General features: G+C 45.2%; 2 protein-coding genes across 2 annotated transcripts; one reads left to right on the top strand and one right to left on the bottom strand.

The window, feature by feature from the left end:
* The first annotated feature begins 1,042 nt into the window (after positions 1-1,042).
* Positions 1,043-4,435, top strand: LOC123165815 (ubiquitin carboxyl-terminal hydrolase 3). Its single transcript, XM_044583547.1, has 6 exons — positions 1,043-1,345; positions 1,869-1,985; positions 2,640-2,738; positions 2,834-3,019; positions 3,116-3,297; positions 3,675-4,435. The coding sequence occupies exons 1-6, from the start codon at positions 1,229-1,231 to the stop codon at positions 4,072-4,074; spliced, it is 1,101 nt and encodes a 366-aa protein (XP_044439482.1). The 5' UTR covers positions 1,043-1,228; the 3' UTR covers positions 4,075-4,435.
* Positions 4,436-7,311: 2,876 nt separating this feature from the next.
* LOC123166846 (probable rRNA-processing protein EBP2 homolog) lies at positions 7,312-8,877 on the bottom strand (the record flags this gene model as incomplete). Its single annotated transcript, XM_044584652.1, is given in 2 exon segments — positions 7,312-8,138; positions 8,794-8,877. Coding segments are annotated over 2 exon segments (849 nt in total), but the record flags the coding sequence as incomplete, so codon positions are not given.
* Positions 8,878-12,492: the final 3,615 nt, after the last annotated feature.

The raw sequence follows: 12,492 nt of genomic DNA, 5'->3' as shown, positions 1-12,492 counted from the left end.
CGTTGTCCACCGCATGTGTATAGGACTTGGGTCTGTATTTATACCGTTGTATCTCTCTCTCCCTCTCGTATATTTGTACATCTTGGGAGACAAGTAGAGGCCGGTCCACCCTGTACCTATATATGTGCATCATGCACATGATCAATGGATTATCGATGCATGCAATCTCCTTCTTCCAACGAACATACACTCACCCCTATGAAAGGACACACACCCTACCCATATGAGCACCTCCGAAAGATAAATGCGAGCACCAAGACCTGAACCCTGATGGACTGGGGATACCACAGTCCTTCTAACCATTCAACCACATGTTGGTTCGCGGATGGATGAATGATGTGCTCGTAATGATTTAAAACGTCTTGAAAGTTGGACAAAACGTCACGTAAAGGATTTTTAACGGCGTGGCGATCGGTCCGTTCCGGAGCGCAAGGGGGGGCCTGTCGCAGTCTCGGCCAGCAGCGGCCGATCCCACGCTCGTGGGTCGATCCGGGCCGTCCAATTAAGATAGACACGAGCCCCTTGCTCCCATGACGACATGGGTCGGTCGGCAAATTTGACAATTTTGACCTATAATCGAAATCAAATCACAGAATGAACCGGTTGCGAAACTATTTCACTCCCCTGACCCTTTTGTGTAGCGCCCGCCACGCCGGCGCCACACCTACTGTGCAACGCCTCCCAGATAGGCGCTACACGGCCAGCATCGCACCCATATGTGCCCAAGTCAGCGTGCAGCGCCTGAGAGCTAGGCGCCACACTACACAGTGCAGCGCCTAGTGCAACGCCTAGCTCCTGGGCGTTGCACTAGTGCAGCGCCTGGGCGCTACACAAAAGGGCCAGGCGCTACACAAAAGGGTCAGGGGAGTGAAATAGTTTCGTAACCAGTTCATTCTGTGATTTGATTTCGATTATAGGTTAAATTTGTCAAATTTGCCGGGTCGGTCGCAGATATCGCACCGGACCGGCCGGCAGCGTCCACCTCCACCAGCGCAGCGCAGCGCAGGCGGCCGCACCGATTTGACGACTCCTTCCCCAGCGGCACACATGCACTGCTTTTTATTTCGCCCGTTTCCTCCAAACCATCCATCCATCCGTCCGTCCCATTTCTTCCTCCTGCTCCAACCCCCCCGCCCACCGATCCCCAAGCCGGTACTGGCCCGCGTCACGTCGGCGAGGCCGATCCGTCGCCGTGCAGCGCGGGCGGGCAAATGGGAGTTGGGCGGTGATGGGCGCGGCGAGCTCGAGGCTGGAGAAGGCGCTGGGCGAGCAGTTCCCCGAGGGCGAGCGCTACTTCGGCCTCGAGAACTTCGGCAACACCTGCTACTGCAACAGCGTCCTCCAGGTACGGCCCCCCCAAATCCGAGATCGTCGCGTGCGCGCGGGCGGGCGCCTCGTTTCCTTCGCCCCCAAGCGCGCGCGCGCGATTGATTCGTCCTGTTCAATGCGTTCCCCGCGCCGGGAGGGGCGCGGTTTTCCGTCGGATCGCGGGGCCTTGAATTCGATCTTGCGACGTCGGGGTAGATTTGTGTGCGGGGTGGTGAGCGGAGGCCGCGGAGCGAGTGAGGTTCAGAGTCCAGTCAGCGCCCCTTGTATGGAGAAACTCACTCTTGGGGTTGGCCTGATGGATGATGAGATGTTGTTCCTGTTTCGACTATGTGTGTTCGAACTTTGAACCGAGAGGTTGCATTTTTAATGTTAAATTTTGGCAATGGGGGATAATATGTTCTCATCAATTGTTTTGACCTGTATAATTGACTAATGTTCTCATCAGAAACTTTGTGAGAAGGGAGAGGATAATATGTTTTCTTGATTTATATCTGTACTCCTCATGAGATTGGCTAAATTGTTTTCTGATTCTATTACAGGCACTTTACTTCTGTGTTTCTTTTCGCGAGCAATTACTGCAGTACTATGCAAACAATAAAAGCGCCAGTGATGGCGAAGAGAACATGTTAACCTGCTTAGCTGACCTTTTCTCTCAGGTACCATTGCAGCTATCTATTGTTGAAATTGTTTCCTCTGCCTCAGTTTCCTTAATTTTCATTTGCTGCGTCATATACGAATCACATGTAACACATATTATATCTGAACCGCCACTTTATCACATATCCCCTGAATAACATGGGATTTCCTCTGGTTTATTGAGGGGTTCCTCATCAGAGGCCTATAGTTTAATGCATATGTTTCTTGAAGAATTCTGCATTCTGCAGTATCTAGTAACCCCCCTGGAGTATTGCTAGTGCCAAATTCAAGAATTTGGACTGTGGAGCAACACCAGGAGTCTTTGTAATTAATTGATAAACCTGGAAGTGATTATAACTATAATGCATGTTAAATGGAGAACATTCACAGGATAACACTTGCTATTGTCTTGGTTGATCTCTATGGTTTCAGGGTTTGTTTGTGTTTAACTCAGCAGTGAGATGATACATAGGTGCTAGTCAATTGCTTTCCTCGTTTATCTTTTAGTCTGAACATCAATGTTCATTTGGGTAGGGCCTTTTATCTGGAGGCCTTTTACTAGTTTCAGTTGTATGATTTGATAATAGTAGCTATGCTGGATTACACGGAAGCAGGAATGAATGGCTCAATGGCACATTGCAAAGTCTAATTGTCCTGTTCTTCTCTGCACACAGATCAGCAATCAGAAGAAGAAAACGGGTGTTATTGCTCCAAAGCGTTTTATACAACGATTGAAGAAACAGAATGAGCTTTTCCGCAGCTATATGCATCAGGTAATAAATTACGTGATGATGACACATTTACTAGCGTGTTATGTCGTCTCAATCATCCCAAATGACCATGACTGCTATACTGTTCTGTTTTGCAGGATGCTCATGAATTTCTGAATTTTTTGTTGAATGAGCTAGTTGACATTCTCGAGAAAGAATGTAAAGCCAATAAAGAAACTCCTCAAAATTCATCTTCAAATAAGAGTTCTAATGGCCCTATTAATGGTCAGCCCAATGGTAGTCATAAAGAACCAGAGACTACATGGGTCCACAAATGCTTCCAGGTGAGTTTTCATCCATTTCTGCCTATATCGTTTGTGTATGAATCATGCTCTGATTGCAGTCTGGGAGATGTGCCTCATAGTATTTTATTTCTTTAGGGAATATTGACTAATCAAACAAAATGTCTGAGATGTGAAACCGTCACTGATAGAGATGAAACATTTCTTGACTTGAGCCTGGATATAGAACAAAATAGTTCAATCACCAGCTGTCTTAAAAACTTCAGCTCAACAGAAACTTTGAACGCCGAGGATAAGTTCTTCTGTGACAAATGCTGCAGGTATGTTATTCCATTTCTTTTGATTGCCTGTTGTTTCCTCATGTGATATCTGGTATCTCCATTTCCTCGTGGTCCACATCACGATTCGGTAGAGTAGCATAAGAGCTTGTGGAAATGTTGTTACTTATCACCTCTGCCTGCTTGCTTGACTTATGTGCTTTAAGTTCATTCATTGACTATGCACTAGCATATCAAACTTCCAAATTCAGTTATTTGGCAAAAAATGTGTATGGCACAGGCATTCATTTTCATTTCGCCTATCACAATTTGATCTGATATTCAATGTATCAAAATTGTTGCATCGCCTGTCCATTTTTTGTGTGTTTGGATTATCTCTGTTTATCTTGGATCTTGATTGAAGTTGTCATTAATTTCAGTTTACAAGAAGCACAGAAAAGAATGAAGATAAAGAAACAGCCAAACATCCTGGTAATCCATCTCAAGCGCTTCAAGTACATCGAGCAGCTTGGCCGCTACAAAAAGCTGACATACCGAGTTGTTTTCCCACTGGAGCTTAAACTCATGAACACGGTCGACAATTCAGACTTGGAATATTCCCTCTTCGCTGTGCTAGTACACGTCGGAAGTGGGCCAAATCATGGCCACTACATCAGTGTGGTAAAGAGCCACAACCACTGGTTGTTCTTTGACGATGAGACTGTTGAGATGACCGATGAGTCCATGGTACAGACATTCTTCGGCTCAGCACAGGAGTTCAGTGGTAACACCGACAATGGCTACATACTCTTCTACGAAAGCGTCGCTAAAACAAGCTGATGCCTTCCCGCGTATCTCGTGATTAGCAACACAGTTTTTCATTTTGTCACCACACCTACTGCTCCGTGCTATATAGAAGATTCGGTAAATTAGAATAATTCGAATGGCAAGACCATTCAACCTTAGATGCTTTGGTGGAGTCAGTCAGTGCTTAGCAATAAAGAAGCTGTGACGGGTTTTGCGGGTGGGTACTATAGCCGCCGAAGCTTGCAGTCTTCTTGATGTTGTTTCTCGCTGTGGCACAAGTTTGTATCAATCTGGAATAATGTTCCTTAAGAAGATCTTATCATGTGAAGAGATGCTTGTATCTTGGAAGCCCTCTGGCTTTGAGTAAAATTTTGCTTGAGAGAGCTCCTGCTGATTCTGAAGTCTAAAAACGATATCTTTCTTATATGTAGCCGCTGTTTGCTAATTCGCGAACAAATCTACTGACTTCCTTTCTTTGTCATTTGTATTTGTATATACTGTATACTCTGATTTGGGAGCTTGTTCTGCCTTGCTAAGCTCCCGAAAATTGCGAGAAGCCAAATTCACATATGTCCAGCCACATACATATGTGGTGTGTGACTGCGTAGCCAATTTTCCAACTTGGTTGCAATGGACCACATGGATACTATAAGCGGTGAGATTTGTTTGGCAAGGTAGCATGAAGCCCAAGTGAGAAAGCAACAAAGCTGATTCTGCATTTCGTGGTTGTGTCTATCTGTGCAGCAGGACGCCGCTGTTGACCTCGACCGACTGTTGTCCTCCAGCCACGAAGTTCATCCTAGTCACTATGAGTCAGACTCAATAGAATTGGATCCATTCCAAATAGCGAGAATTAGGATTCTTGATCCCTCTCAATCTCTCTTTCAATTCGAGGATCCAGAGAGGTGTTTTCATAGTCATCTCCGAATATTTGCCATCTCGGAATATTTTCGATCTCATTTTTCTATGATATGTATTTCTATATGAAAATTGATTATTTACGATGTACGATGATCCCTGTTAAGCATCCATGGCTGAATCTACAGGCAAGATATTCCCCAGAAACCATATGCACGCAAGTGCACAGGCTCAAACTGGAATCAAACAGTTCACCGAAGCGACAACAGTTACTATACATGCACTGTGAAACCAGAACATTCTAGCTGATGGCTACTGAATGTTATAGATTTGTCCTTGCACTGGCGACTGGCATAGCAAAATGAATCGTCCGGCCACATAGGTTAACGGGAACCGAGATTCACTGGCTTTTTTTTTTTTTGAAAGGGAGATTCACTGGCTTTTGATAATGCCTAAAGGGTGGTTGTGCTACTGTGGATGATGATGTTTCCAACATGAGATCACTCAGCAAATTAAATTTTATACATATATGCTCTTTTTTTAACCTTTAAGGATACCTGCTATGGTGGAATCAGTGTTTAACAATAAAGAGACTGTGATGATGTTTCTGACGAGTTGGAACAACTATCAGTTCATGACAAGAACTATGTTCATTGCATGACTAGTTTTTGTATTCTACAATTTCTGTTGCTAATATAGCCAAATTATAATGCTAAATTTTTGGCTAAAGGTAAAGCTGTTTTGTCCAGGGATTTTTTGTGGGGGGGCATGATGGTGGTGTTCATAGGACATGCATTGTTCTGTAGCACAGTAAGTTTCAGCTTGATTCATGAGTAGCTTCATGTTTAATGGAGCCATTCTGTACAGAAAACGGAAACTAAAATTAACTGCATGCTACTTTGCGGGTATTTTTTTTGGGGTTTTCCTGTTTTGCTCTGTTTTTAATTGCTTATTCATCTCTCCTATTTCCAGGAAAGCATCTGGCACTGGCAGTGCTTTGAATCCAACAATAGCTAACTCTGTGATGCCAGTAGCCCAAAAATGCTACACTTACGGGACTGTTCCCAGTAGCTCCTAGTCAAAATTTTGTTCCATCTTCAGCCGCCTCTTAGATCCACTGCAAGCTTCTCCAACTAGAGAACAGGGCAAAGTTGTGGAGTCTGGGATAGATCCTGACACACAAGGAGAAGGTTTCTCATATTACAACATGGCCAGTCTCCTACACCACCTCTTCCAGCAGTACCTCATGGAAATTGGTTCCCTGTGGAGGATGCCATGAACTCAAATAATCTGAACAGGGGTTCAGCAAAGCAGGGTTCTCTTTAGAATCCGATAAACCACCACATCCATCTTACTTCCATGGTGGGGATAACAATCCTGTGTCCTCTGGCCCAACATCCATCTTTCCACATTCTTTTTGTTATTTTACCAACTTGTACAAGTATTTTCAGCATAATCAGGCCCCTTGATTAGATCCACTCCATGGAGAAGTACCAGCAACCAGGATGGCCATCGCCACCACGATATAGACAGACAAAAACTGGAAAATACTGGCATTGTAAGTTATAGTGCCCATATTTTCCAGAGAAAGTGTAACATCACAACAGGCAATCGCATAAAAACGACAAAACATGAACGGGCATAACCAGCCAAGCTGCAACTTGGGAGAATTTAGGCATATGCATTCATCGCAAGCAGTGCAGCCCATATAGAACACTGTAGCTAATGCAAAAGTTATTCCAACGATCCAAATCAGCAAGAAAAGAAAATGATCCCAACTGCATCTGGCCATGTGTAGCAATAAGAAAGAACAATGCATCACAACCAAATCTGTATAGTCTAAATGGAGTACGAAAAAACAAACCATTCACTATCAAAGCAGCAGAACAGGAGGACGAATGTGACGCACTGAGGTCTGTAGCTAATGCAAGATATATACAGAAAGACATAACTTAAGAAACCAAGGCTTGACTGTACTGGCAGTCATAGTTACCAAGTGTTACTCCTTTCACTTTAGCTTGCAGGCTGGTACAATAAAACGCTCCAGAACAAAGTACAAACAACAGGAAGGCATACAGAGAAGCTGTAAACTGTAATGTTTGACATAATTGCATAGATAGTAAGGTTCAGCTGCATTCGACAACCAAAAGGGCAATCACAAGTTAAATGCAAAAGACACCGCATCTTATGGAGAATAGCACAGCTAAAGATAAATGTCTTGTGTTTGGGCTGCCTCCCCAAATTCCATACATCCAGCTAATTTTTGCATCTAGTGATAGAGTAGTACTGCAGCGGAATAACATAAAGACAAGAATATAATAGTGTCACAAGGAAGCAGGGACAGACTCTTACAACACTGTATCAAAACATCTTCCTCTTCTTGTTTCCTGACTCGCCCTTCTGGTTGTTAAATCCTCTGAAGTCATTCGTCGTCTCAGCAGTGTTTTGCTTCTTCATCCCTTTGCGACCGCCATGACCAAACTTGGAATCCTTTGACCTATGGTTCTTTCCTTGTTTACCCCGCTTAGCAAGACCACCAGACCTGTCACCAGGAGAAACGCCAGGCCTCTGCTTCTTGTGCTGCTTGAGTCCCTCTTCAACTTCAAAGTTCAGGTTTGGCCCGTCCTCCTTCCCCTTGGAAAATCCCCCTTGCTGCCTCTGCTTCCTCCACTTCTTGACCGACTCGATGCTCTCCTTCTTCTCCTTGGCCCTCTCCTTGAGCTTCTCTGCCTGCACCTCCTTCGATCGCTTCTTCGACTCTCGCGCCTTCTTCCTCTCCTCAGCCTCCTCAATCTTCTTCTTCTCAAACAGGAGCTTCCCCTTGATCTTGTGCATGTGAGTGTCAGTCTTGACCATCTCCGCGTAGTAATCTGCCGGCCTGAGGAACCGGACCTTCCTGGACTGCAACTTCTCAAAGGCCTGCCTCGTGCCATCCAAAGCCTGGGTGTAGAAAGCGAGCTCGCGGGTAAGATCGTCGTTCACATCGACCTTCTCCCCTTGGTCATGGTCGACGGTGAGCTTGTGCATCCAGTCCACATTATCCGGCCAGGCGATGTCCTCGAGCTTCTCAAGGAGCCCCTCCTTGTTGTACACGGCCTTCTTTGAAGGTTCAGCCTGCAATTCTTCCTCTGAATCGTCATCCTCTGACTCCACATAGTCCTCGTCGGTATCATCATCATCCAGCATGGGTTCGTCGTGGACCAAGGGGTCCTCTTCTTTTTCAAGCTCCACCATTTTCGCTGTACCAAAGAAAACATGATATTAATCCACAGAACCATATAAGAAAATTCCAGCGGATGTGACGGCGCAACCCCGGGTTCAAAAGAGGGGCTTCGATTACAGTTTGGCCTAGCCACTCTGGCGGCTGCACAAATAAGGCGGCGGTACACTATACGAATGACTCCTCTCGTGCATACATCGCTGGACGGCTAGGAAGAAAAGAAAAAGAAGAAAAAGAGGGCTCGGTCGCTGTTCAGGCTTGGGCTTTGTTACATGAACCTGTCCTCATACTTGCTCGGGCATCATTCGTTAATTGACCGAACTGCAAGTCTGCAACGAGGCATCATCGATTGACAGTAGTTGTCCAGGAACGAAACGAAGAGGCGTAGAATGCAGCCAGCCATCACGCACGCCATGGAAGCGAGCGAGCGACCAACCCTAGTGCTAGTGGCCGCCGCGGGCGGCGAGCAGGCGGGCAACGGGAGAAGCGAAGGCTAGACAGAGCTCAGCCGCGGGCGTAGGCGCTTGCGTAAGCGGCGGCCTGACGGCGCTGCTGGTGGGCTGCGCTGGGTGGCACGGCGCCGCCGCTGTTGTTGCCGGTGAAGGCTCCGCCGCACCTTATTTAAGAATAATTCGTCCTCCGCCACTGGATAGAGGAGAGGGGCAGGTGCTCACCTTGCTTACGGGGAACCGTCATCGCCGGAGAGGGTCGCTGGCCGCCGGAGAGACGCGGGGACGAGAAGGGGGAGAAGGGGGCGTCTGGGTCGGGGTCGGGGAGGAGGCGCGCTACCAGAGGGGTCAGGGTTTAGGGTTAAGGAGCTCCGTTGCGGGCTTTGCCGTCGGGCCGTGCAGGTGGGCTGGCGATCACGGCCCATCAACGGTGCTTTCTCGGGAGTTTTCTTTCTTCTTCTCCCGTTGCGTTGCTTTCTCTGGCCCATGCCTCCGCGTGTTTCTGAAAACTTCAGGATGGTCAAATCGAAACGTTATTTTTGCTAGATGAGCAAAAATAAAGCTACCAGATGAAAAGTAGAGTAATTCAATAGTACTAATCAATTTCAAATAAGCTTTTGAACCTAGTTTTTCTAGAAACATTTCGGTGTATCACAAAGACCAGATTGACAGTTCATAAAAAGTATCATACATGAGACATTTTCATTTTAAAATCAATTTTAATTAATGGATATGATCATTTACTGCAATGAAAGTGTTCATGTTGAGCACGTAAAACTGTTTTGGTAGTTTAAAATATGTTCTCAATATTATTATTTGTGAAAGAATATTTGATTAAATATATGATGGTAAAAAGAATACAGAAGACATCGATAAACTTCATGGTTTCACGAATATCTGTGATGACGAATAAAAATGTAATGAATGATTCATGTGAAAAGATAACTCATAAAATCTATAAAATAAATGAATTCGAAAAGTAGTGAGACAAAAAATAAATTATGTAATTTGCAAGAGAAGAAGAAGAAATAAACAATAAAGGAAAAAAGGAAACAAGAAAACATAGAGCAACTCTAGCATATTCCATAAATCCTAACACCTTTAAAAACTCTAGCAATATAAAGGGAGAGGTAAAAATAACCATGTCTTATTTCCTAAACCCTCATCTATCTCTAATATTTTAACGACACTTTAAAGCTAAGGTCTAATCTTATATTTAAAGGAAGAGAGAGTTACTATGGTTGTACCCTGGGAAAATTTTGTGTTCGTGATGTTTCCGTTCCTACATGCTCCCCCTCTCACAATGCCGTCGGCACTGCCTCCCGCTAACGACGCCATCATGCAGACCCTCGCATCCCACCTTGCATAGCTCCAACCTCCTCATGCACCTCCCCCTCACATGTCTCTACTTGTGCCAACACGTCATACTCGACCAACGACAACACGGGTACATTACTGCGCGACGGCCTAGTGTCCCACGACACTCCATTGCTGACAGTGACACCGTCGTCCGGCCTCCTCCCACGACCGCGCGGCTCTCCCTCCTCCTTTCGTTCCTTTGGTGGCTCAATTTCATCCATTCGTGTTAAGCTCATGACGGTGATTAACTCTTCGGTCTGGCAGGTGTTTCATGACATGCTGAATAGGTACAAGAAGAACATTTTTGTTCAATTATACTTGGTTCGGCTGTGATGTAACATAATGAGCCAGTATTTTCCAAAACTGCCTACATCAATCAATCAAAAAACATCTTGGAACATGATTTACCCATTTTTTTTGTTAACTCGAGGGTCCAAATTGGACCAATTTGAATGTGAGGGGGTTATGTTTCTATCGAAGCACTTTTACCTTCCTTTTCCATGACATTTGGCGCAAGGCACACATAATAAGATTCACTAACACGAGAGCTCCTAAGTGGCGCTTGCGTGGGCCGGCCCAAAGTACGTTGATTGGTGATGGTGTCCTGGACTAAGGGGTACTCCTCCATGTCGTCTCCCGGCCAGAAGGGCCGGGCTGAGGACCCCCGTGGAGGTTAATTAGTGGGTCTCTTTGGGCAACTCATGACGTATACAAGGAAGATTCCACAAAACATTGCGCACAAGGCGAATACTCTTCTAAATTCTAGGCCTCCAATACATTATATCCCATCCAAAAGCAATACAATACAAGCGGGATATAAGGTTTTACCTCTTCGAGAGGGCCTAAACCTGGGTAAACATTGTGTCTCTTGTTCGTCCTGTTACCATCTAGCCAAGACTACCAGCTAGGGTCCCCCTACTCGAGATTCGCCGGTTTTAGCTCCGACAGCTGGCTAGGTGGTCAAACGTTCGTTCGTTGCGCTGGCTGGCCCCTTGTTCCTTCGCTCGGTCCACGGCTAACCGGTTAATCATTGATCATTGATCGAACGATCGTTGACTTTTGAAAAGAAATCATGGCACTAGTAGAAAAAGGGCCATTTGTCCCGGTTCGTAAGGCCCATTTGTCCCGGTTGAGGAACCGGGACTAAAGGGTCGGTACTAAAGCCCTATACCTTTAGTCCCGGTTCTTACACCAACCAGGACAGATGGGCCTCCACGTGGCCGCTGCGGCGAGCCCAGGCAGGAGGGCCTTTGGTCCCGGTTGGTAGCACCAACCGGGACCAAAAGGCATCCACACGTCAGCAGCTGGCAGGAGCTGAGGTTTTTATTTTTTTGAAAGCGGGTGGGTTTTGGGGGGTTAATTTAGGTGTTTCATATATTGTGTTATCTAGCTAATTAATAGAGAGAAGTGTCCTCTCTTATCTCCGTGCTTGGTCAACACTATGTACTATACGTATAGAGAGGACTCGAAACGCTAGCTAGTAAGAAAATGAAGGAAACCATTAAGTACAGAAGATCGTCATGAACATATGCATACAGAGAGAAGTGATGTCGACCTCTCCTTCTCCGAGAGATTGGTCGAACAACAAGTTTTCGTATATCTATCCGACGCTACTGGCTACATATATATACAATATAAGGTCTCTTACAATATAATCCCCTAATTATATATGAAATCAGGGTCCACATGGTATTCTCCGTCTTCATTGATCACGTGGTCAAGAAAGAATGCCGCCAATTCTGCTTGAATTGCTCACATGCGATCTGGTGCTAGGAGTTCATCCCGCATCTGAAACATCTATTAATTTGAAGAAGGGGGTCAATACATATATATGAATGAATGAAACTCAACACAAATGATGGTAATAAAATTAAATTGTGAATATTATTGCTTATGCACTTCATATTTTTTTTTAGAGTAGCCCCGCTCACAGGTCGTGTGGCGGATGGACTCGCAAACGTAGTATCCACAGTAATTATTCCCAGCTTCCTGCCACAACCACTTTACAAGAAATAGAGGTCAATCAAACTGATAAGCAAACATGCTAAATGGTATTGATGAAACTAGCGCTTGAATCACTAGGAGATGCGCGGAACTAGCTAGTAGTACTTACTTTCGGGTGTCTAAATCACAGCTTCCCCCGCAGCCCCGGAGCTTTTGCGGTGAATTTTTTCCAAACCCTGCCAGACAAAGAAAACAATTTCTTGATATCAGGAAGTGAACAAAGTTGCCGATATGGTGCGATAATGATCGATTTAACTTACTTCTTGAGCATTTCAGTCATGTCGTCCGCATACTCCTAGGGATCTTTTCGTCTCAAGTCTAAGACGGTTACTATTCCCTGCTCAAGCTTAATCTCTAGGAGAATATAGTGGAACCTGCGCACGCATGCATAACTTATCAATTACATTACTATAACCTCGACTAATAAGGGAAACCGAATATGCACAAGACAATAACACTCACTTGAAGTTGTAAGGAAAGAGTATTATATCTTTGTTTTGATTTATTACCAACGATCGTAGCAAGTTGGCCTCGGTATCTTTGGTTTGAAATTCAACCGTA

Source organism: Triticum aestivum, chromosome 7D (genome assembly GCF_018294505.1).
Source record: "Triticum aestivum cultivar Chinese Spring chromosome 7D, IWGSC CS RefSeq v2.1, whole genome shotgun sequence".
Lineage (NCBI taxonomy): Eukaryota > Viridiplantae > Streptophyta > Magnoliopsida > Poales > Poaceae > Triticum > Triticum aestivum.
The sequence above is the reverse complement of the archived record's forward strand: the minus strand, read 5'-3'. Positions and strand labels throughout refer to the sequence as shown.